At 42.2% G+C, this 24,658-nt stretch overlaps 1 protein-coding gene across 4 annotated transcripts in view; it reads right to left on the reverse strand.

Annotated features, from left to right (window-relative positions):
• Nucleotides 1-24,658, reverse strand: part of CACNA1D (calcium voltage-gated channel subunit alpha1 D) — a 326,868-nt gene that overhangs the window by 149,048 nt on the left and 153,162 nt on the right. For all 4 annotated transcript variants that reach the window (XM_025375479.1, XM_025375478.1, XM_025375481.1 and 1 more), the window contains exons 4-7: nucleotides 18,577-18,716; nucleotides 9,267-9,409; nucleotides 3,694-3,846; nucleotides 2,972-3,168 (exon numbers count right to left, since the gene is read on the reverse strand). In XM_025375479.1, coding sequence (XP_025231264.1) covers nucleotides 2,972-3,168; nucleotides 3,694-3,846; nucleotides 9,267-9,409; nucleotides 18,577-18,716 — 633 coding nt within the window. The remainder of the gene's footprint in view (nucleotides 1-2,971; nucleotides 3,169-3,693; nucleotides 3,847-9,266; nucleotides 9,410-18,576; nucleotides 18,717-24,658) is intronic.

Raw genomic sequence — 24,658 nt, forward strand, 5'->3', positions numbered from 1 at the left:
TTTAAAATCTAATCTCTTTTTATCTCCCAAGATGTTCCCTTTATGCCCTAGTTGTGGATAAAAATAGATATTCAAACATGGCACATCTACACTAATGAGGCAATATGCCTGGTACACTTGAAGGATGATGCCCATCACTTGTGTTTATTGAGTGCCTGCTCGGTGCCAGGCACCGTGCTGGGCAGGGATGTTCTGCTACGTATCACAGTGGTGTGGCTTCCAGCTGACTGTGGCCCATGAAATATTAGGAAGGCTTGGTTCCTTGGCCCCTGCCTGTCTCTATGATGAGCTAATAAATACAATCAACAGGTAATTAAAAACAATCCTGATGTGTTTCAGAGAGTAAGATCTTAGAGAACAGTCGGGAAGACATTACTTAGCTGCCCCCTAGTGTTCTGGAAGGATTCATAAACTGCTGACAGGTGGAAGAATGCCAAGGAAAGAGTGCTGGGTTCTAGTCTAGGCCAGTGGGTTCCCATAGCATGACCCGCAGGCCAAATCCAGCTTGCTGTCTGCTTTTATATGGCCTCAAGCTAAAAGTGATTTTTACAGTTTGAAATGGTTGGTGGAGGAAAAAATCAAAAACAAAATATTTCATGACACAGAGAAGTCACACAAAATTCAATTTCAGGGTCCATAAATGAAGTCTGATTAGAATAAAGCCACATCCATTTGCTGATGTATTGCCCATGGCTGCTTCCTAGCTATAGTGGCAGGGCTGAATAGTTGCCAAGGTGACCATGGAGCCTGCAAGACCAAATACATTTTCTATTTGGCCCCTTATAAAAAGATTTGCAGACCTCTGTTCTAGATCAAGGACCACAACCATTTGCTGTAGAACCCAGGGAATGTTCCATGGTCTCTACTCCACTGTCTCCATCTTCAAGATCCCAGATCTTCTATAAAGGGATATAGACTGGGATAAAGTTTATAAACGACTTGAGATCCTCCACCAGAATAAAAATGCTGTGTAATTCATGGAGAATGCAATTATACTGTCAAATTATTAACCATGTGATTGTCATATTAATAATAAAAATAATAATTATATCATCCTAGATGATATTTAAACCTTCTCAGGAAAGCAAGTGGAAACTTTTGTTTCCAGGAGCCTGAAGTTCCCTCTCCTTTAATCATCTACTCCCAGGTTTTACACTTTCTTGGCAACAGGAAAATTGTGAGAATCGATGTGCGGGAATATAACATAAAGTATAAAATTGTTCATTAGTCAAGGTATGTTGGATCCACAGTTGACAATTCACCATGTCAATGGAGAGAAAAACAAAGCTGAGAGGAGTCACAGATTTTGATTTTTTAAAAATCAAAATGTTGTCTTCTGTACTGTCTGGGGAGGGGAAATATCAGAGTTTGGGCTATTGTGATGATGCTTTTTCTATTTATGAGAAACTTCAAGGGAAGACTGGAATTGAGATCTCAACTAATCTGACCAGAAGTTGCAATTTAGGAAATAATAGCAAAAATGAATGCTTCACCTAACCTGAGGGCCCTCTTGCATACGGGAGCCACGCCCCTGGCTCAGCCAATACCATCCCCCTCCTCCTTCCTCTTCATGAAAAGACATTGTTTTACGAATATAAATAACAGATGTGCATACCCCCCTCCCCCACATACACACACACACAGACACACACACACACACACTCTCTCTCTCTCTCTCACACTCCTATGACAATCAGAAAAAGAAAGGGAAGTAGGAAAAACAAGATATAACGTGTTGGTGATGCTTAAACCTCATCAAACTAGACTCACTTTGGGGACTAAAGGTAAAAATATACCTTCTTTGCCTAATATTAAATATATGGGGACATCTACAATCCTGTGAGCTGGCGAAGGGAAGCAAAAACCTATTTATAACCATTATCTGTTACAGTCTCTGAAGTTATGGAGGAACAGCAAATCCTAAAAAGTATCTAAAATTTAGAAACTATCAGAAGCTACTTCTCAATTTACAGGCCTTCTGTCTAAAAGCTGCTGACTTCAGAAGTACTTTATTACTAATTTCGTTTTAACAACTCATGATTGGAATCCTGGTTACTCCCCTTTGGACTTGGATTTAGGCTCAAAATCTACATGTTAGCTGTCTTTACCAGCAACTCTTATACCATGGAAAACAATTTCTAAACTTCTGTGAGCTTTATTTACATTCTAACAAACAAACTCAGCCCTGGGAAATGGCTGTTAAAATACTATAGCACTTATTTTTATGTAGCAAATCTTTCTGGCTCTATCGGGGACAAGAGGAATCAGACCCCCGCCTTGAAAGAGCGTCCAGCTGTTTTCATGGCAGGCTGGATGGGTCCACCAGCCCTGGAAGTCTACATGCCATTCCTACCCTTTCTGCCAGAGCTCTGTAGCTTCAAATAGAAAAGAAGACAGCTAAGGGTTTGTGCTGGGCCAATTTATGGTAATACTAAAGACAAGAACAGGAAATATTATCATGGGAGACACTCACATTGGGTTTAAGGTTATACTGAGTTACGGAAAGCACTAAAGGGATCCGATTTACATTCCCTTTTTTCCCTTTAGGATCTAGTAGAACAACCTGCCTTGATGTATAAACGATTAACTTTAGCCTGTGGCAGTCCAGGAGCCTCGTTACCTGGAAAGTGACCCTTTGGCTCTCTTAAGAGTTGAATCAGGATAGCCCTGGCTTCCTGGAGTTCCTCCAAAGGGGACCACTGGGCACCCTTGGCACCAGGTCTTCAGGCAGCACTGGGGAGTGGAAGACTAAAGCCAGAAGCCAACATCGTGCAGCAGCTTCCTGCAACTGAAACTAAGGCCCTCGAGGAGCAGGATGATGAAGGCTGCTGGTAAAGACAGCATCTGCTTCCCTTCCCAGATAACTGACTTCAGGGTTTCTCTTCCAGCCACCTCTCCAGTGGCTCTAGCTCATAAAACTCACTTATCCAAGGAAAGAACCCTCCACAAACTCTCTCCCCAGGGTACTTACCCAGTAGAGCACATCTGTCCAGCCCTCCATGGTGATGCACTGAAACACAGTGAGCATAGCAAAGGCAAAGTTATCAAAGTTGGTGATGCCTCCGTTCGGGCCGACCCAGCCACTCCTACATTCCGTGCCATTGGCAGTACACTGGCGTCCGTTCCCTGAGAACGCACATGGAGCTGGGTCCTCTTCAGCTACGATATCTGCAAACACAGCAAACAGGCTGCACCACTCAGGACAGAAACATCAGGAAATCCAAGCCAGGGAAGGTGAGCATCCTCGCCAGAGCCTGGGACACCCTACCGCCCCCTCTGCGATGCCTCAGGATTCTGCTCGTCCTTCAAGGTTCCCTTCAGATGCTCCCTCCTTAGTGGAATCTGCCATTTCCTCTTGTCAGAATCCATGGCTCTTTTCCTCTGCACCTGTGCTTACAGCACCCTCCTTAGGCTTAGACAGCACAATGCTGTTGGTTTGCCTCATGTTTTTACTTTGGAGGTCTCTCATCTTGTTTGCCAGGACACATTACACAGGAAATCGGGGTGGAAAGGGAGACTGAATTCTCATCTATTCTGAACACAGCTCATACTGAGAACTGGCTCAGTAAACGTGCTGGTATATTGGGCATTTTTTTTCCTATTTTGTTTTAGATTTTCCCCAAACTATGAAAGTTGCTTTGGGGAAAACCAAAAATTTTTAAAATTAAGTTAGCTATAATTCCCATTACTCACCTGAGTCAGCAAAAAAACATGTTTTGTGCATTTTTCCAATAAAAAGTTCCAATCCTATAATAGCATAGATTATGATTACAAATAATACCAAAAGGGCTATGTGAAGGAGGGGAACCATGGCTTTTATAATGGAGTTCAGGACAACTTGTAAACCTAGGAAAGACAAAAAAAAAATAAGTTTGTGAGCCAGGAAGGTACTCCAATGACTCATATATATAATTCCTACTCATGCCTCCTTTATTTAGAACACATAGTAATACAATTCAAAGAGGTATTTCAAAGCTTTTCATTAATATTAAGCCTGGATATGAGACAGACTGAAAAGGAACCTTCAAGATCATCCAGTCCAACTCCCTCACTAGACAGAGGGAAAAACTAAGGCCTAGGGAGGGGACTGCCCACTGTCGAAGTTCATCATTCATTTATGCATTTCTTCATCCATCTGACAAAATCTCTTAAACATCTACCATGTGGAAATCATAACGTTTGGTGCTTTGGAGCAATATGAAGATGGTTTATGTAAACTGTCTTCCTCAAAAAATTATATTCTAGGAGACACAGAATTAAACACAAATAACTCTACCCTGGGGTAGCACACAGATGCTATATGAATATCCAACAGTTAAAATTAATAGGTGTTGAGAGCTGAGAAGGCCAAAGGGATTGTGACCAACTCAGCATTCCACTGGAGGCTATAGGATCAAACAGCAAACTGTTTATCATGAATGCCACCATGAATGCAGGATGCAGGCAAACTCACAACTGCACCTACAACCAGGTTTGCTGAGGGCAATCACTCCCTGGTGCTATGCTCATTGAGGCTATCTATTGGGATATCTAGAGCCTATTGTCAGAAGAATGCAGTCTTGTAAGCCTGCTGTAAATCAAGCAGCTTACCGACAACCACTCCCCGCTCTCGCTATCTCCTTTACCCAATAAAATGCGAAAGGCTCTAAAGCTCAGGGCTCTTGTTAACTAGAAGCAAGGAGCCCCGTGACCCTTTCTTCCAAATATATGCTTTTGTCTTTGTCTTTGTCTTTATTCCCACGTTCATCATCCTTTGTTCAGATCCCCAAGGTCCATGCAGGTAACAAATAGGGATGAACAAGGTGAAGAAAGGGCCCTGAGGCAGCTTCCCTCTGGGCACAGCCCAAAGGCCAGGTGGGGTGGATTTCCACAGGTGGGCATGGGAGAGAGGCGACTTCAGGGAAGAACAGAGTACCAAAAGCACAGAGGAGAGTAGCACAGCATGGGCTTGATTGGTGGTTATATAGTGGAAAAGAAAATCAGGAAAGAGAAGTAGATTGCAGCCAGGGTTGTGGGTTTTGAATCTGGGTTATGGAGCCAGACTAGACCATTGGCAAAAGGCAGCTGCTTTAGAAAGACCAACAGGACAGCAGCAGGCCAGACACACAGAGAGGCAGTTCAAGAGTGCTGGAGTAGCAAGGGTGAAGATCAGGATGAGACCAGAACTCAGCAACTGAGTCAGAATGAGAGGAAGGTACCTATGGAGCACACCAGTTATTTGAGCCAGGGTCTTGAGGCAAAATCCCAGTGCCCCCAACAAAACTACGCATTTCAAAGGGAGATTCTCCAGGAATGAGGGAGGTGGGAGGGGCAGGGGGAGGGTTGAGAGTGATTTGAGCCTTGTTAAGTTTGATGTTGGTATTACATAACATTAAGGTAGATGTGTCCTGAAGCTGAAATGTGGTCTTGAGAGACAGGCACTTGAGAAATGACGATTTCTGGCCTTGTGAGGTGGCTCACGCCTGCAATCCCAGCAATTTGGGAGGCCAAGGTGGGTGGATCACTTGAGGTCAGGAGTTCGAGACAAGCCTGGCCAACGTGATGAAACCCCATCTCTACCAAAAATACAAAAATTAGTTGGGTGTGGTGGTGTGCGCCTGTAATCCCAGCTACTCGGGAGGTTGCGGTCGGAGAATCACTTGAACCTGGGAGGCGGAGGTTGCAACTCCAGTCTGGGGGACAGAGCAAGACTTCGTCTCCAAAAAAAAAAAAAAAGGAAAAAAAAAAGGGAGAGAGAGAGGGAAAAAAAACGATTATTTCCTACATTTAAAACTTTTGCTGCCATGGAGGTCTTAGCAAGGCAGAGTCTTGCTGAGTCTGAAATCCTCAGACTCAGAGACATTACTTTCAATGGCAAAAACCACAATTACTTTCACACCAACCTAATACAAGCTACCCATGGAGTTATACTCAGTGCCACAGTGTGGGTAAGGCTACCCATCAAGTGAGAGAAAAAGAGGTCATGAAAAGAAGGATGGGGGCAGCACTCAGGATTAGGATTGGGTCTGCAGGACCAAGGGAATGAGGGAGAATGGGCAGGAACCCAGAACCTGCCCTGGAGACCAGGCCTCCTGACCCTGCATTGGTGTCCCCCATCTTCTCCATGGCCCCGTGACCTCAGCACGACTGTGCTGCTCCCTCTTTTCCTTCTTACCTTCTCCTTCCCTGTCCTTCCCTGTTGTCTCTCTACCTTCAAACATTCCCTCTTCTGCTATCACCTCACTTTCCCAATACATATTCAGGAAAAAAAGAATGCAAGAAGCTGAGATGCTTACATCAGAAACCAGAATACAGCAAGCAAAGAGAAGACTTAGCAATAATGACAAACCTTTACCGTGATAAGCAGCATAGGAGGAGGTAGAGGACAGGATGGTGAGGGAAAAGCAGTAAGAGGATTTCAGACTCAGCACGACCCTGACTTGCTACAACCTCTATTACAACTAAAACCCTGGGTGCTACACCTTTGGATATGTAAATGTCCACATGGTTTTTTCAAAAATGATCAATTAGGATGATTTTCAATATGTTTTTCCTCCTACAGAGAACACATGGAAGGGAAAAGACAACACCCGTTCCAATCCCCATGGCCAGGTTTCTATTGTTGTTTTGGTTTTCTTGAGACACCAGTGGGCCATGCAAAATCAACCCCCAGCAGTTAGCTCTTCTAAATTCCATGGCAGTAAGCTTTGCGAATATTTTTTACATTTAGAGTAACTACTGTATTTCAGATTGGTCACATTTTAGGAGATGATAAAGTTGTATCCGACTGTGAACATGTATACTTTATTGCATTCAGCTCCTTTGTACATACTCAACATGTATGGTAGATCTCAGTGGATCCCAAGGGACTCTAGTGAAGGAGGCAGGAGTGGGAAGAACACCGGGTCAGGAACGTGGAGATCGTGAGTCTGGTTCTGTCTGGCTACTCACTAGCTGTGAGAACTTACACAAGTCACGACCTCCAACAGACCTCAGTTTCCTGTCTAAAAGATGCAGGTAGACCAGATGATCTTTAGGAGTCTTTTCCACTTTGATAGTCTTGAACTTTGATAAATGTTTCCCTGTCCAACACAGAAGGACAGGGAAAGAGAAGGGAAGAAGTTAAACAGCGAGCAGCACAGTAGTGCTGAGGTTGCCGTGGAGAGAATGGGGGACGTCAACACAGGGGTCAGGAGGCCTGGTCTCCAGGGCAGGCTCTGGGTTCCCGCCCATTCTCCCTCAGTCTCTTAATGTGGGTGGTTAAGAACTCCACAAATGCCTGATTCACCACCTTGTGAAATAAATTTATGTTTCACTGAATGAATATATATTTCCATACACACATGCACACAAAATTATGTCTTACAGAACAGTCTGGATTTTCTTTCGCAGGGACTAAACAATTCCAAGATAAGTGTAAACAGTCAAACATTCCTAGACATTTTTAACAACTTCGGGTACTAGAGAAGTAATCAGCAGGCCACGGCTGCCAACCAGCATTAGAAACAGCACATCCGACAACCTCTGATTGCTTCCTTCAAAAGCCTGTTTGAGTTTGATGAGAGACTGGGATGTTCCCTACCTAGATGGTTAAAAATATAAGCTCAAAAGTCCTCATACAAGACTCAAGACTCACACTTTTCCCCGCTGACCTGCGGGAGAGTTAAATACAAATCTCCCTATCAAATTTCAAACAGTGATGTCTGTTGGTGAAAGGAAGAAATACAGTTTAAAACGAATTCTCAAGAATATCTAGGAGCACTGCACTAGTTGATTAGTAAATATCTCATTAGCCAAGGAAGCAAACACAACACTATGTGAGTTCTTGGATTTTTCACTGGCTAGAGGCTCGCACGCACACACGCGCACAGCCGCAGCCCGCAAAGTCTGCATGCAACACGTACCATAGACAGGCTGTCCTGTTATTTGCTCTTTGGGGGAAAAAGCTGTCGTGGTTACTTTGAAATTAGATTAAGCTATAACAACTAAATCTGGAAGAACATGTTTGCTCACTGAACTTCTCATTTAATCGTGTTACACTTAACAGAGCCAGTCATTTCCAAGGTATTTCTGTTTTTCTCAATTGATTCCACACAGTTCTGTGGTTTTCACTTGTGCTGATCTTTTTCAATGAAAATAAATGAACCATCTGGAAAAACAAGTACACATAAAACACTACTTCCTACATTTTAAAATGTTAAATTTGGAAATTTTTTTTTTCCAGAGGATTTTTGGTGCATTTTAAGTGCCAACAAATTTAATAAAAACTTCATGAAGAACTTCTGGAGAGGCAAAAAATGTGATCTGTGTTCTTCTGATGGCTTTATGAGTTGTGAAAAACAGGCACACCCTGCAATCCCGTATTCCTGCTCAGAGGCACCAGCCCTCAGAAAGGTGTTAGGACTTCTACCCATGGAAGTGCCCAACACAGGAGTCCTGTCAGGGGCAGAGCCCAGTGAGGCAACCCCAAACGCCTTATGGAAGGATAAGAGGCTGCAGCCGTTGGCCAGGGCACAGACAGGGCATCTGTTCCAACTCAGGTATGATTTAACCTGGCCTGGAGGCCTGGAGCCAGAAGCCCACTGGGGCCTGGCACTGAGCGGTATGGTAGGGCCTAGTGGCTAAAACTCTCTCTCTCACTCACTGAGAGCCTCTGTGCTCCAGACATCCGTTAGGGGCTCTCCCTCCATTATCTCATTCTGTTCTCACAACAGCCTTCAAGGCACGTGCTCCTGTGCCCTGTACCCAGCTGAAGCGTTCATCCTTTCCCCCAGAGCTGGGTAGCACCGTTTCTGAGAGTAGAGGAGCCAGTCACAGTTTCCAGGAGTCCATCCCTCTGGGGCTCCCCACTCGGGGGAAAAAAAAAAAAGGCAGGCAGCTGAGTCCTCCAACACCCTCATCCACAAACACACTACTTTCAGAGGGGCAAGCCTGGGAGTGGAGGAGTGGATGGCAGCATGTCGCCAGAGAGGAAAAATAGACCAGAATTAAAGGCCTGAACCCAAGGTCTCACCCCAATGCCTTGTCTTTCTGCAAGAGAACATTCTCTCGTCCACAAAATCAGAATGACAATAACTGCCACCTGTCCCCCTCTCGGGGCTGTCAGAGGGATCCAACGTGACAGTGCAAGCCAGAGTGTCCTGTCAACTGTGAAGGAGGCCACAGTCGTCCGCTGACCCCTGGCTGGCACAGAGCAACTCACCTCGAAGCACCAGTCAATGATTCTGAGACCCACCTGGAAGGAAAAACCAGCACACTCCTGACTCTAGGAAACAATAAGTGCTTACTGGGCACTCCTGACACTAGTCGAAGTGGTCGCAACACTCGAAAGGCACGGAGGGCTTTGACATCAAAGCCTCCAGACTTGCCGCTAGAGTGGTTCCCGCCTTCTGTTTCTTTGGTTAATTGTTCCAAAATTACACTAAACAATCTGAAAGAAGAGAAAGAGAAAGAAACGTTAGAGTCTGTCACCCCAGGGAAGCGAAACAGGATGATAACCGTGTTATTTCTGAACAAGGACTAATTCTGTATGGCTGCTGCTTAAATCAAAGGAAGACAAAGACGAGAACTGGGCTGTGGAATTGGAATACAGATGACTCCAGCTCCAGAATGACTGGGACAGGGATTAACCTCATCTGGTTTTATCGCAATGGAGCAGCAGAGAGCAAGTCTGTTCCCAAAGAAGAGGGGACTCCCTGGGAACCCAATGATGACAAGTGGAACTGCTGCAAACTGCAATGACCACAGTCGTGTTGGTGGCTACCATTCATGAGCACTGCACATACATTGTCGCATTAATTCTCACAAAATGTTACGCAGTAGGAATTAAGAACACCATGTTACACATGAGAAAACAAACTCAATAGGAATAAGTAGCTTGTCCAAGGTCACAAAACCAGCAGCAACACATGTAAAGGCAGGCCTGTGGACCCCTCTAGAACGTAGGTTCTGTAACAGCAAGGAGTTTTGGTCTGCTCTGCTCATTTGTGTATGTGGTCTATTCTAGTCTAGAGCCTATTACAGTATCTGACACATAGGAAGTACTCCAAAAACATCTGATGAATCAATCAATGCATGACTTCAAAGTCTCACATCTTAATATGTCATACGTAGTCAATGTAGTCACTAACACACATACCCCAACCTTCACCTTCATAGGGATATCTGGATGATGTAAATCACAGATACTAAGGAGCTGTGCAAAGGCTAACGGCAGTCATCTAAGGTAAGGTATTAATATCATCATTCTCTCTTTTGAAATGTGAATAATATTGTACCTGGCAGCCACAATAAATGTTGTCCTAGTCTTAGAAGGTTCAGATAAAGCTCTTTTCAGGCAATCTGCTCATCTAACAGTTACTTTTCCTCTTTTAAATAAATATTCTTTGGAATTATTGCTCATTTTTCAGAGTAAGTATAAAATTTGCCCATTTCAAACAGCATCAACTCTGGCCAATCAGATTGTGGGAATGACTGGCCCAGCAACAAAGAAAAGGTCTCCAGAGTTTAATGAGCAGACAAAGCAGAAACTGCCCCCACTGGCATGTCTCTGGGCTGCCAAGACACTAAGTCCATAAAACATAGGGTGGTCTGATGGCAGCCCTGACTGGGTATAGTTGTGTAGTTCCGAGGCATTGACAGATCAATCCTTTGTTTTAGTAACAGTATATCAATTAGCAACAAACCCGGTCTCCACCTCTACAAAGCTTCAGATGGTGAGCTCTCCCTAGTTATGACTGAGGAAACAGATCAGATTTATGACAGGCTTCTCTCTCTTCAGCATGGTTTTTACAAAATTACTGTAAATCCCTGCAGCAAGGCTAAAGTGAAAAGTCTCTCCTCCAAAACAAATTCATAGCTTCAGAAAAAACAAAGGAAAAGAAAGAAAGAAAACATCAAACTCTTCTGCAATGTGCAAGCCACAGGAATTTTCATCCCAAAGGGTTAGCAAAGTAATTTATGCAGGTAGTGACTGAAGACTGCTTTCAAGTATCCGTGTTTTGCAACATCTACTTCACGGTCCCTTTATTCCTTGTTCTTCAGCAATGTCCTTGAAAACGCATGAAAAATGTCTCTCTCTTATTACCAAAGAGCCCAAGTCAGAGAGAGAAGCAGGCTGTGTTCCCAGGCAGTGCAGGGCTGCAAGGGGCCAGGGCTGGTTTCCATTCCTAAGAGTTATGAGATATTAGGGAAGTCCCTCTCCTCCTCTGGGCCTCAGTTCTCCTCTCTGTAAAATGACAAAACTGGATTTAACGACTCAGAGAATGACGTTCCACTCTACTATTCCGTGATTCTGTTCCTCACCACCACGCCTCTCCAAAAAAGTACCATGGGCCCGAAGAGATAAGGACAGGATGAGAAAGGAGTAACTGACTCTAGATTGTTACTAAAAGTTTACCCCAAGGTGGGAGAAAAAAACAAGAAGCTGTCTGAACTGACTAAAGTCAGAAGCACCAGAATGAGGAGTCATGTTCTTAAAAAAGCTTAAGCAACAGAGCCTGAATGCTTGAAATATATCTTTATTGAAAATTTAGAGGCATGGGACAAAAGCTGGCTTAGATCAAATTTTTCTCTAAAGGAATAACTTCAGCTCTGGCAGACACACTGAGTCCTCTTGTGGTCACATTAACAGTTAACATTTTAGAAATATCAATTACTTTCTTAACGTCTTGGTTTTTGGGAATCTTGACAAAAGCAATAGGTCACTGTTGACTTGGAATGGAAAATCCATTGGATTGAGATACAGACTGCAGTTGGAAACTTTAGTGAGTAGGAATTTGATTCAAATGAAGACATCCTAATTCTTCTTTTTCTTTTTTAAAACCTTTCTTCCGCTCTTTGACTCCAGTTTCGTGCATATTTTAGATAAAAAATAATCTGATGTTCTGAAGTTTTTCTAAGAGTCCAGTTCTGCTTCAGTTTCCTAGATTTTTTTTTTTCTTTTTAAATCACTTTATATTGCGGTTTAATTTATCTATAATAAAACACACTCATTTAAAGTGTATGATGAGTTTTGAAAAATGCATAAGCCTAAGTAACAAACACCATGATCAAGATAGAGAAGATTTCAACATTTCAAATGATTATCTTGTGCCCCCTGCACAGCCTCGTGCAGAGCTTCCCTCGAAGCTCAGCCTTGAGTATCCAGTGATTGGCCGTTTATTGCTAGAGTTTTTTTTTTTTCTAGAACCCATATAAATGGAATCACATAGTATGTTCTCCTGGCTCATCTTCTTTTGCTCAGCATAATGTTTTTGACAGTCATCTGTGTTGTTTTATCAGCAGTTCATTTCTTTTCGTTGTTCTGTAATATCCCACTATATAAATACACCACCATGAGTTTATCCGTTCACCCGTTGAGGGATATATGGGTTGTTTCCAGTTTTTCTCTATTATGAATAAAGTTTTTTGTGGACATGTGTTTTCATTTCTCTTGGACAAATACCTAAGAGTAGAACTGGTAATATGGTCATATGGTAAGTCTATGTTTAACACTGTAAGAAACGGGCGCACTTTTTCCAAAGTAATTATACTATTTTCCATTTCTACAAGTGGTGTATGAGAGTTCCAGTTGTTCCATATTTTGGTTAAGACTTGGTATTTTCAGTCTTTTTACATTTAGTAATACTAGTGGGTATGCAGTACTGTCACTGTAGTTTTAATTTGCATTTCTCTAATTACTAACAATGTTGAGCATCTTTTCAGATGTTTGTTGACGATCCACGTATCTTCTTTTGTGAAGATCTGTTCAAATCTTTTACCTACTTGCTTATTGGGTTGTCTTCTTACTATTGGGTTGTAAGAGTTCTTTATATATTCTGAATACAAGTGTTTTGTCAGATGTATGTATTGTGTATTTTCCCAATCTGTGCCTTGCTTTTTCATTGTCTTCACACTGTCTTTTGAAGAAAAGTTTTAAATTTTGATAAAGTCAATATTTTCAATTACTCTTTCATGACTGGAGCTTTTTGTATCCTGAGAAATCTCTGCCTACACTGAGGTCATAAAGATTTTTTCCAATATTTTCTACGAGAAATTTCATGGTTTTACACTGCTCAAAGAAATCAGAGATGACACAAACAAATGGAAAAACATACCATGTTCACAAATAGGAAGACTCAGTATCAGTTAATTAGTCATACTGCCCAAAACAACTTACAGATTCAATGCTATTCCTATCAAACTACCAATGACATTATTCACATAACTAGAAAAAAACAATTTTAAAATTCATATGGAACAAAAAAGGAGCCTGGATGGCCAAGGCAATCCTAAACAAAACAACAAAGTTAGAAGGGTCACATTACCCAACTTCAAATTATACTACAGGGCTACAGTAACCAGAACAACATGGTGCTCATACAAAAACAGACACACAGACCAGCAGAACATAGTAGAGAGCCCAGAAATAAGGTCACACACCTACAACCATCTGATCTTCGACAAAGGGGATGAAAAAAAAGCAATGGGGAAAGGACTCCCCATTCAATAAAACATGCTGGGATAACTGGCAAGCCATATGCACAAGATTGAAACTGGACCTCTTTCTTATATATACAAAAATCAACTCAGATGGATTAAAGACTTAAATGTAAAACCCAAAACTATAAAAAACCCTGGAAGACAGCTTAGGCAATACCATTCTGGACATAGGAATGGGCAAGGATTTCATGACGAAGATGCCAAAAGCAATCACAACAAAAGCAAAACCTGACATATGGGGCCTAATTAAACTTAAGAGCTTCTGCACAACAAAAGAAACAGGGTAAAGAGACAACCTACAGAATGAGAAAAAAAATTGGCAAATTATGCATCTGACAAAGGTCTGATATCCCAACATCTATAAGGAACTCAAACAACTTCACAAGAAAAAAGGAAACTCCCATTAAAAAGTCAGCAAAGGACACAAAGAGATACTATTCAAAAGACATACATGTGGGTCAAGAAGCATATGAAAAAAAGTTCCGTATTACTGATCGTCAGATAAGTGCAAATCAAAACCACAATGAGATACTATTTCACACCAGTTAAAATGGCTACTCTTAAAAAGTCAGAAAATAACAGATGCTGGCGAGGTTGCAGAGGAAAAGGAATGCTTATACACTGTTGGTGGGAGTGTAGATTAGTTCAACCATTGTGGAAAGCGGCGTGGCAATTCCTCAAAGAGCTAACAACAGAACTACCATTTGACCCAGAAATCCCATTACTTAGTATACACCCAGAGAAAAATAAACCATTCTACCATAAAGACACATGCATGTGAATGTTCACTGTGGCACTATTCACAATAGCAAAGACATGGAATCAACCTACATGCCCCTCAATACAGATTGGATAAGGAAAATGTGAACAACTACACCAAGGAATACTATGCAGTCATAAAAAAGAACAAGATCATTTCTTTTGTGGGCACATGGATGGAGCTGGAAGCCATTATCCTTAGCAAACTAATACTGGAACAAAAAAACAAATACCACATGTTCTCACTTACAAGTGGGAGCTAAATGATGAGAGCACATGGACACAAAGGCCGTTATCCTTTCTTTGTGATAATGATTTTAATAAGGTTTAAATCTAGGTTTACCTAGGTTTAAATCTAGCAAGTTGCCATTTGTTTTCTATTTGTCCTGTCCTTTGTTCCTTTTTCCTTCTTCCCTGCCTGTTTTGGATTGAGGGTTTTTAAAAATTCCATTTAATCTCTACCATAGGCTTCTTAGATATACCCGGGATTTTTTTTTTTTTTTAGTGGCTTCTCTAAGGCAAGTGTCAATAAATATTTTCTATAAAGTGCCAAATAGTAAATATTTTAGAATCTGCAGGCCATAGGGTTTGTCACAACTACCCAACTTTGCCATTATAACACCAAATAGCCATAGACATGACTGAATGTGGCTGAATTACAGTGAAACTTTTTTGCCAAAGCAGGCAGTCAATAAAATACTTTGTCAATGGTGGGGGAAAAAAGGCTCAAACTAGATTTGGTCTACAGGTTGTAGTTTGCCAATCCATATTCTAGGGTTTACAATATACATCTTGAAGGTATTACAGTCTATCTTCAGATAGTATTTAATCATTCCAACTACTGTATAAGTATATGACAAGACCATATGCTATTTCCCTGTTCCTGTCCTTCATGCTACCATTGTCATGTACTTTATTTCTGTAGAAGATATAGGCACTACAATACATTGTTATTATTTTTGCTTTAAATAATTACCTTTAAAGAAATTTTTAAATGAGGGGAAAAATGTCTGTATATGTACCCACGTATTTACCCTTTCTGGCACTCTTCATTATTTCTGTGTAGATCCACTTTTCTACCTCATGTCATTTTCCTCCAGCCCTGAGGAACTGTCTTTAACACTAATTGAGGTACAGGTCTATTAGTCATTAATTCTGAAACTCTGGCATGTCTGAAAAAGTTTTTATTTTGACTTTAACTCTGAAAGACATTTTACTGAGTGAGAATCCTAGGTTGACATTTTCCCCCAGTACTTTAAAGATGTCTCTCTATTGTCTTGGCTTGCATAGCTGTTGACAAATAGTCTGAGACTTTTTTTCTCTGTTTTAAGGTTTTCTCCTTATCTTTGGTTTTTAACAATTTGATTACAATTATGATGTGCCTTGATGTGGCTTTCTTCATGTTTATTTTGCTCAGGCTTTGCTGAGCTTCTTGTGAGTTTAGTTTTTCATCACATTTGGAAAATCTGGAGCTGTTTCTTCAAATATTTTTTCTGTCTCTTCTTTCTCTCCTCTCCTTCTGAGACCCCAAATATACACGTGTTAGACCACTTGATATTCCCCCACAGGTCACAGAGGTGGTATTCATTTTCTTCTCAATCATTATTCTTCATGTTATTGCTATATATTCAAATTCCCTGATATTTTTCCTTCTCTAGTGTCTAAGCTGAGGTTAAGCTAATCCAGAGAATTTTTCATTTTGGATATATTTTTCATCTCTTAAAGTTCAATTTTTTAAATATTGTCCCATCTTTCCTTACTATAATCATGTATCCCTTTAAGTCCATAAATGTATGTATAATGGTAGTTTTTACAGTTTTGTGAAGTCCTTCTCTAATTCCATCACCTCTGTCATTTCAGGATCTGTTTCTACTGATGGAGTTTCCTCCTGGTTATGGGTTACATTCCTTCATATGTTCCGTGTCTGGATTTTGTTGTCTTCCTTTAAACAATGTTGAGTTGTCTTCTGGCAGGCAGTTCAGTTAGCATATCAGTTTCCTTTTCTTTTTTTCTGAAACAGAGTCTCACTCTGCCACCCAGGTTGGAGTGCAGTGGCACGATTTTGGCTCACTGCAACCTCTGCCTCCCAGGTTTAGGCAATTCTCCTGCCTCAGCCTCCCATGTAGCTGGGATTACAGGCACGCACCACCACACCCAGATAATTTTTGCATTTTTAGTAGAGATGGGGTTTCACCATGCTGGTCACGGCTGGTCTTGAACTCCTGACCTCAGGTGATCCACCCACCTCGGCCTCCCAAGGTGCTGGGATTACAGGCATGAGCCACCATGCCCGGCCTAGTTTGCTTCTTTTCAGACTTCTTTTCAAACATTGTAAGCAAGGGTTTCATGTAGTCTCTGTACTCTAGAGTAGCGATTGGCAAACTTTTTCTGTAAAGGGCAGTAAATATTTAAATATCTTAGGTTTTGTGGACCTAAACTACTCAAACTGAACTATGTAAACAAATGAGCGTGCCCCTGTTACAATAAAACTTTATTTATAAAAATAGGTGGCAGGCTAGATGGGCTAGGAGTTGGCCCATTGGCCACAGTTTGCCAGCCCCTGCTCTAGAACCAGTTTAGCACTACTACTAATGGCCCTGTAGGGTCTCTACTGACAGTCCAGGGTGTTCAATGAGGTCTTTCCACCCTAATTAGTCAGAATTTGAATGCCTTCTAGTCCTTTGTGAGCCCTGGTTATTATTCATTTTACAGCTCCCTGATCTTTCTCTTTTCCCTAGTAGTGGTCTTTCCTGGCCTCATGGACTCACAACTCCGTGTAGGTGTAGCTTAGCCCTTAACCAAAACTGAAGAGGACTCTAAGGCATATTTATGAAGCTCTTTCTCTAAATAGCTCCCGCCCTTCCCATATTCTGCCTCCCCAAACTCTCGTCTCTGTCTCCTTAACTCAGTAAGACCACCATGCTCCACTTGGTTCCCTGTCCTTGTGCTGTGCTGTAGTGTGAAAAATGTCTCCAGGCAGAAATCTGAGGTGATCATAGCATGGTGATGAAAGAAATGGGGCTAAGCATCTCCATTCCCAGCTGAACGAAAACTCCAGTGGCAGAAGAGGCACAGCCAGATTATCCCAGAACCAACATACCTGCAAGGCTCCCGCCTGCCATTCCTTGACAGAGTCCACCAAATACAGGAAAGTATGGCACATATCTGCCACCTATTCATTTTGGTGCACTTCTTTTGCAATGATGCCTTAAATGCCAATGTGCCGTGGGGGTTTTGCAAAAGCTAACTTGTTTCCCACAAGTCTAACTGTCCCATCGGGCAATCAGGATCTCATATTAACTTCCTAGGTTGAAAGGACATAGGAAGGCCCACAACCAATTCCACTCTCCCAATACCCAGCAGATTTCATTTCCAATGAAAAGGCAAAAGATTCATGATAAAAGGATAATCCACAAGAAAAATCACCTTGCTCAACTGTAAAAGGCAGTTCACTGAAGTCATGAAGATGAAAACAGAGAGGCTATTTAAAAACCTCTCTTTACAAAAACATAATTTTAGGAGCAACTCACTTTACAGCTAGCATAACTAAGACTGGGAAAAAGGATATATCTTATCTTCCTACATGGGTCTTTGGTCCAAAGACCCAGGATTCCTGTAACGTGGATTCATTTTTCTCTTCCTGGCAGCATTTCCAGGTGTGGAAGGACTAAAATAACACAGGCCACTATTTTTTATTTTAACATTCTCCTTTAACTAAAACTACTGATGTCTTCTTCCTGCAACAGGATTTTGGTGGAACACCTGCTTCTCTGCATTTTCTAGCTTATTTCATTTTATGCCAGATACATGACATTATCCAGACACTTGTTTCGTTATTTAAAATGGAATTGTAGTATGCCAGAGTTTCTCCCACAAGTCAGCAAAAAAAAAAAAAAAGAAGAAAGAAAATTAATAGCTTTGCTCAAGGGATGTTAAATGGCAGAGTACCTCACTGCTATGAAGGTTTTATTACTTTTTACTTTTTTTAACTTAACATTGGCACTAAGTATCAAAAGCTCTACTCACTTGACTCTAATCACCAACAGGATTGGTCTATTTCTGGAGATCCAAGACCCTGTTAGGTAAAGCCTCTCACATTAGGAGCTTACACTCCCATCTATAACATGTTACTAAAAAGGGGAGTAACAACGAGAGAATTTCAAACTAGTCTCTGCCCAGAGATTGACAGCAGCAGCATCAGCGTTAAAAGAACTCCTGAGAGGTTCTGGTGCAACAGCTGGCATAAAAGAGCAACAACATTCCCTAAAAAGACTGTTTTGTTACCGTTCCCCCCAACCTCCACCTCCCATTTTCCATTTTCCAAATCAACATTTCCCCAAAGTAAAAGGGACTTACCCTACTATTACTATAACAAAATCCAGTAAATTCCATCCATTCCTAACATAAGCATTAGGATGTAGCAATAATCCATACGCTATAATCTTCAAAAATGTCTCAACTGTAAAAATAATCAGGAAGGCATATTCTACTTTTTCCTGTGAAGAAAAACAAAGAAACATACCAAAAAAGTAGGGGCAGGGGAGGAAGAGGAGACAGAAAAAGGAAGAGAGATTAGAATCAACATCTTAGACATATAAGCATTTTATTATGAGAAATGGAACAATTATACTGCCCCTGGGCCAGGAAGGCATTTACATTCTAACACTGAATTTCTCATAAGCAACTACGTGTGCAACACTTCTCGTTCCAGGCTGCATGACTGCATTTTGCCACCTGCCCCAATGCGTGTGTGATGAGTCTGCTTAGGACATAACGGGCATGTTTGTTATTTGCACACATTTGCAAAACGCAGCATGCTCTCCTTCTGAGGTTGCCAAATCAGGCCCAGAAAAGCACAAGGGCACAACAAAGATTCCAATGGTGGCTTTGAACAGAAGAAATTCATCCTCCGGAAGAAATGAAGATGCATCTGTTTTGACCCTCTCTTCTTCTTGGGTTTATGTCTGAGTTCGAAGTCAGAGTCAGCTTTGTCACTGAGTAGCAAGGTGACCCTGAGCAAGTCCTTCCCCTCCTCTGGGCATAAGTTTCTGCATCCGCACAATAAGGGAAGTGAATTCAGGATGGCAAACACCCTGCCTGCTTATTGGCATGCCGCCTCTCCTGGCTGAACTTGTGACAGGTCACCATGCCCTTTCCCAGGAAACCTAGGCAGAGCCTCTGACCTTTTCTCTTGTATCCGCCCCAGCAGCCATGCCCATCTGACTGCCACAGACCTCACAGGTGCCGCTCATGGGCTAAATGACTCTTAGAACCTTTCCAGTTCCAACCCATGCAACTCCATGAGCTATGGAAAATATATCAATCAGCAAGTCTAAAAACTTTTGACTCTTTCCTCTTTTATAAATGTTTTCTTTATGCCGCTTCAGTTTCAATAGAAACATGGACCGACAGAGATGTGGGCAATTAACTTTACAAGAAGCATTCCCCGTATGAAGCTCTTTAAATAACAAAGTATCATCAGCAACTGTAACTTTTCAATATGAACTACAGAGTCCTACACTACTATGAGTGGGACCTGAAAAGTTACCAATACCTTAGAGAAACGGAGGTCATGAAATTCACTCATTAAAATGCCTAGTGCAAGAGATCAAAATAAATTAGGCTCAGGAAACACTTACATGAACACCACTTCTAAATGACAGGCACCGTACCAGGAGCCAGAAAAATGTCCCCACCATGGTACCTGTCATTTATTCTGTTGGTGTGGGGGAAGGTGTGAGGAGGGGGAAGTTTTGAATGTAGACACAGAGAATTTCTCAAGAGTCACAAAAGTAGTAACTGACGAGAGAGATCAGCCAACCCCTCCTTTTCACAACTGATTCCAGGGGGGGGGGAAGCACTTTGCTGTGTTATATGTTATCACTATTACAGACTTATTTTTATGCAATAGGCAAATGTGTATTTTTAAAGAAATTTTACATTTCTGAAGAGAACACTTTTTATTCAGAAACATTTTTAAAAACACGTAATTTAGGATGATTCCCATAAGCCTGACCCTTTGAGGAACTGTCACCTGTTAAATGTTTGCTTGCAGTATCCCCAGCACCCTTGTGCATTTAAATGGGAGGCTCGCCTGTGTCGCCCCTGGGCTCTGGCTGTCTGCTGCCAGAATGGCTGCCCCTCTGTCACCGGCCGTGCCAGGCAGAACTTCCCTTTGTCGTGCCATAGGTATCCTCCCTCTTGACCACCTGGGGGACCATGCAGCCATGGCCATGCATCCCAGCCCTTGCCCCCATTCTCCACTCTTCACTGGTCATATAACAGGGCTTCCTCTCAAGGACAGGGCTGTTGTGATTCCTATCATTTCTAAACACTTGCCCTCCAGAGCTCCCTTTGCTCCTCAGAACACCATTACAACAGTCTAGTGAACGAATTGTGTGTGTGTGTGTGTTTTGAGAGTTAGCCAGCATCAGTGTGTTTATAATTTAATTTAGAAAGCCTAGCTCATCTCCAGCCTCTATACTCATGCCCCCTCTAGACCTTCAGACCAGTCCTGTTCTCAGCCAGGCTCATTCCATGCCCCCGTGCCTACTTCCCCCATGCCCTTCATACAGCTACATGAGATGCTACGCTCAGAGCTACAAGGATGCCCTTCCTTGCTTACTGTCCAGATTCCCCATTGCCCCGTTCCCTGCCATATCCCCCAAGGGAGTGCTTGCTCGGGAGGCATGCGAGGCGTGGCTGTTGGAGGAATGATCGCACACTCATGCCACTGGTATTCTAAGCAGGCACCAGCGTTGCCACTGGATAGAGGGAAAGATACAGGAAGGCCTCAATGAAGCCATAACATTAACTCTGAAAGCTCAAAGAAAAAGGAACTCTGTTACTTTAACCAGAGGCAAAAATCCCTGAAAATGCCAACCCACTGTGCTCACATCAGACCCTGACCACCAAATGCAGACTGTCAATATGTTTGAGACTTAAGAGTTCTAAGGGAACCAGAGAAGCTAAAAACAGCACACTGATTTTACAATTCATCCCTTTTTATCCTTGCTGCTTTATTTACTAGGCCAGACAGAAAAAAAAAAGCTTTTGCTGCCATCAATATTCATAGCAGTTACATCCCTACGTCAAGACAGCACACTACACTTCAGAGCAGAAAAGCAAAGCAGAGAACAGGCAGTGCACCTCCCAAACAGAGCTGGTTTACCTCTTTCACTTTTATTTAGAAGTAATTTTGCCACAATAACACAAGGGCCATTAGTATAAATGAATCGTTAAACGTTCTTCTTCCTTCTCCTTTGCCCTCTCCCTGCTTTTTAAATAATTTGGTTTCTCTTTCCAAAATCCTTAGTGAATTATTTGATGGGATTCTTTATAAGAAATACAAACTTCCTTTAATACAATTCTTTATTACAGAGATTCTACCATGATGCCAACTGAACAATCGCAGCCTGGAGAGCAGGCAGACCAGTTTATCTAGAAGCCAGTGTCATCCTGGTCCTCAATCCTGCCACTAAAAAGGAATCCTATGAAACAGGTATACCTCCACATTCAACAAACGAAGTATTATTTTTAAATATTGCAAAACGTCGTTCAGGAGAAGTGGGATAATTACTTGCTTTACAAGAGGATTGTTCATTTGAGAAAAGAATGTTGAATTAACAATTTGAAAAGGAAGCCAGCAAGAAAGACAGGTTCCTAACCAGGCAAGGTGGGACTGTGGGCCCAGCCAAAGCAGCTGGGTGAGAGGTAACACACAGAACACACTGAGGTCTGTGGCCACGATGGATGGAAGCACAGAGGAAGAAAGACTGGGATGGCGGAAGAAGGGGCCAGCAGGAACCCTCTAGAACCAGACATGAAATGAGGCATCCCTGGTATAAAAGGCCTGAGCAGGAGCTGTACCTTAACAGCCCTTCCCCAGGTAAACGAAAAGAGTAAATGATTCCTGCGTCTCATCCCCTCCGTGTGCCAGGCAGAGTCACGCCTGGGGCACTCAGTCACCCACCAGCAGAGATTTCTTCTCCCTGGCAGGAGATCCTGAGTGGGCAGGACCAGTCAAACCTTCCTTTAGAAAACAATGTCCAGAAACTACCCTATACATGGACAGAAGTCCCCCCCACCCCACCAACCCCAGCCAAAACTCAAGCCACTAGAGAAACAAAGGCTCAATTCTAATTCTAAAACCTGATGTATCTTCTTCAAACAGTGAAATTTCACCAACAGGACAGGCTCTAAACCAATAGTCTCTAAACTAGTTAATAATCTCCAAACCAGTTAATGCTATACAGAATCTTGAGAAACAGAAACTCAACTAGCAAGAGGTGGGAGATGCCAGAATCCTTCATTAGACTTGGTACTCTCCTATTTCAAGAATCCTCTTATTAGCGCTGTGGTATGAATGCCTGTCTATCAGTCTATCTGTCCATCCCTGAGCACCTGCATCCTCCTCAGCAAAGCCAGAACCCTGTCCTCACAGAGCTCCCAAGCTGCCGTCAAAAGGTGAACGGAGGCTTGATGCAGCCAGGTAAGAGTCACTTCTCGGTTTTGCTCTTCCGCCCACGTGGCCCAAGGCTTTGGGAAGGCTTTCTGGCTTACACTCTACCAGAAGTCCCCGTCTCCCACTGACACCTTCCATCCCTTCTGTGCCCTGCAGTCCTGGATTCTCTATTGAAAGGGGCCCTCTCTGTCTTTAACTGTAGCATCAGACATATGTAAGGTACTCATAAGTGCTACTAGAAAGCAGACAAGAAAAAAAATGGAAGGAATAAAGCTACAGATCTAGACATGTAGGGGCTATTACAGCATGAGGTTTTATGATCCTAGCATATGTATTAAAAAAACACACACAGGATACGTATGATACTAAGTTACCATAAACCCTTTTTAGAACAAGCCTGAGATTCAAACTGCTGAGACAACAACTGATCTCAGCATCTCACCTGGCCTCCCCTGCTATCCCAACCTGCAGCTCCTTGGTTAAGGACCTCACCCTTTCATCCTTGCCTAGATTCCTCTTCCTTTAACTTTCCCACCTCTCCTCTGTCAGAGTGCTTCACTCCAAGTCGTGGGCCAACCTGCTCCCTCCCACACATGCCAGCCGCCTTCCCACCTCCACGTCTTTGCCCTCCCTGCTTTACCCACCGAGAGTGCCTGCCCCATGGACATGAACTTCCCTCTTCAGATGAATAAGCATAGAGCTCTGTGATACAGGGCCAAAAACACACCCAGTGGGGTTGAATGCAAGGAACACAGGGCCTGGAGCCATATATCTGATTTCTGCTAGTCCTGGCTCAGCCACTGATTCATGCTGTGGCCCTGGGCCACGGTGGAACCATTCCACATCCTGTTCCCTTCTTTCTGAAAAAGTCTCCCCATCCCTCTTTCTCATTAGACTAGGCTCTGCTTGCCCTTCAAGGCTCAGCTTAAATGACATTTCCTCAGCAAAACCTTTACTGACCTCCCAGACAAAATTAGAGCCTGCTGTTACATGCTGTCAAAGCCCATTATACTTCTTCACAGCCCTAATTCACAATAGAAATTTAAATTTTAAAAAATTACCTCTTTAACAGAAAGCCAAGAAATAAATCCAGGCATTTATGGTCAACTGATCTTTGACAGAGGTGCCAAGAACACAGAGTGGGGAAAGGACAGTCTCTTCAATAACCAGTATGGTAAAACTGGACATCCATATGCAGAGGAATGAAATCAGACCCTTATCTCACCCCATATACAAAAATCAGCTCAAAATAGATCAAAGACTTAAACATTAAGACCTAAAACAGTGAAAGTACTACAGAAAAACACAGAGTAAAAGCTTCTTGACATTAGGGCAAAGATTTTTCAGATATGAGTCTGTAGGCACAGGCAACATAAGCAAAAATAAACAAATGGGACTGCATCGAACTAAAATGCTTACACACGACAAAGGGAAAACCCTCAGAATAAAGAGACAACCTATGAAATGGGAGAAAAGATTTTTAAACCATTCATCTGATAAAGGGTTAATATCAAAAATAGATAAGGAACTCAAACAACTCAGTAGAAAGAAAACAACCTGATTTTAAAACAGGCAAAGGGCCTGAAAGGACATTTCTCAAAAGACACACGAATAGCCAACGGATACATGAAAAACTGCTCACCATCACTAATCATCAAGGAAATATAAATGAAAACCACAATGAGCCATCACCTCACATCCGTCAGAATGGCTATTGTCAAAAAGACAAGTGATAAGTGTTGGCAAAGATATGAAGAAGAGGGAAGCTTTGTACACTGTTGATAGGAGTGTAAATTAGTACTGCCACTATGGAAAAGAGTTATAGAAGGTCCTCAAAAAATTAAGAGTGGAATTACCATATAATGCAGTGATTCCACTTCTGGGAATGTATATACAAAGGAAATGAAATCAGTATGTCAAAGAACTGTCTGCCACGCCCATGTTCTTCGTAACATTATTCACAATAGCTAAGAC

Source organism: Theropithecus gelada, chromosome 2 (genome assembly GCF_003255815.1).
Source record: "Theropithecus gelada isolate Dixy chromosome 2, Tgel_1.0, whole genome shotgun sequence".
Taxonomy (NCBI): domain Eukaryota; kingdom Metazoa; phylum Chordata; class Mammalia; order Primates; family Cercopithecidae; genus Theropithecus; species Theropithecus gelada.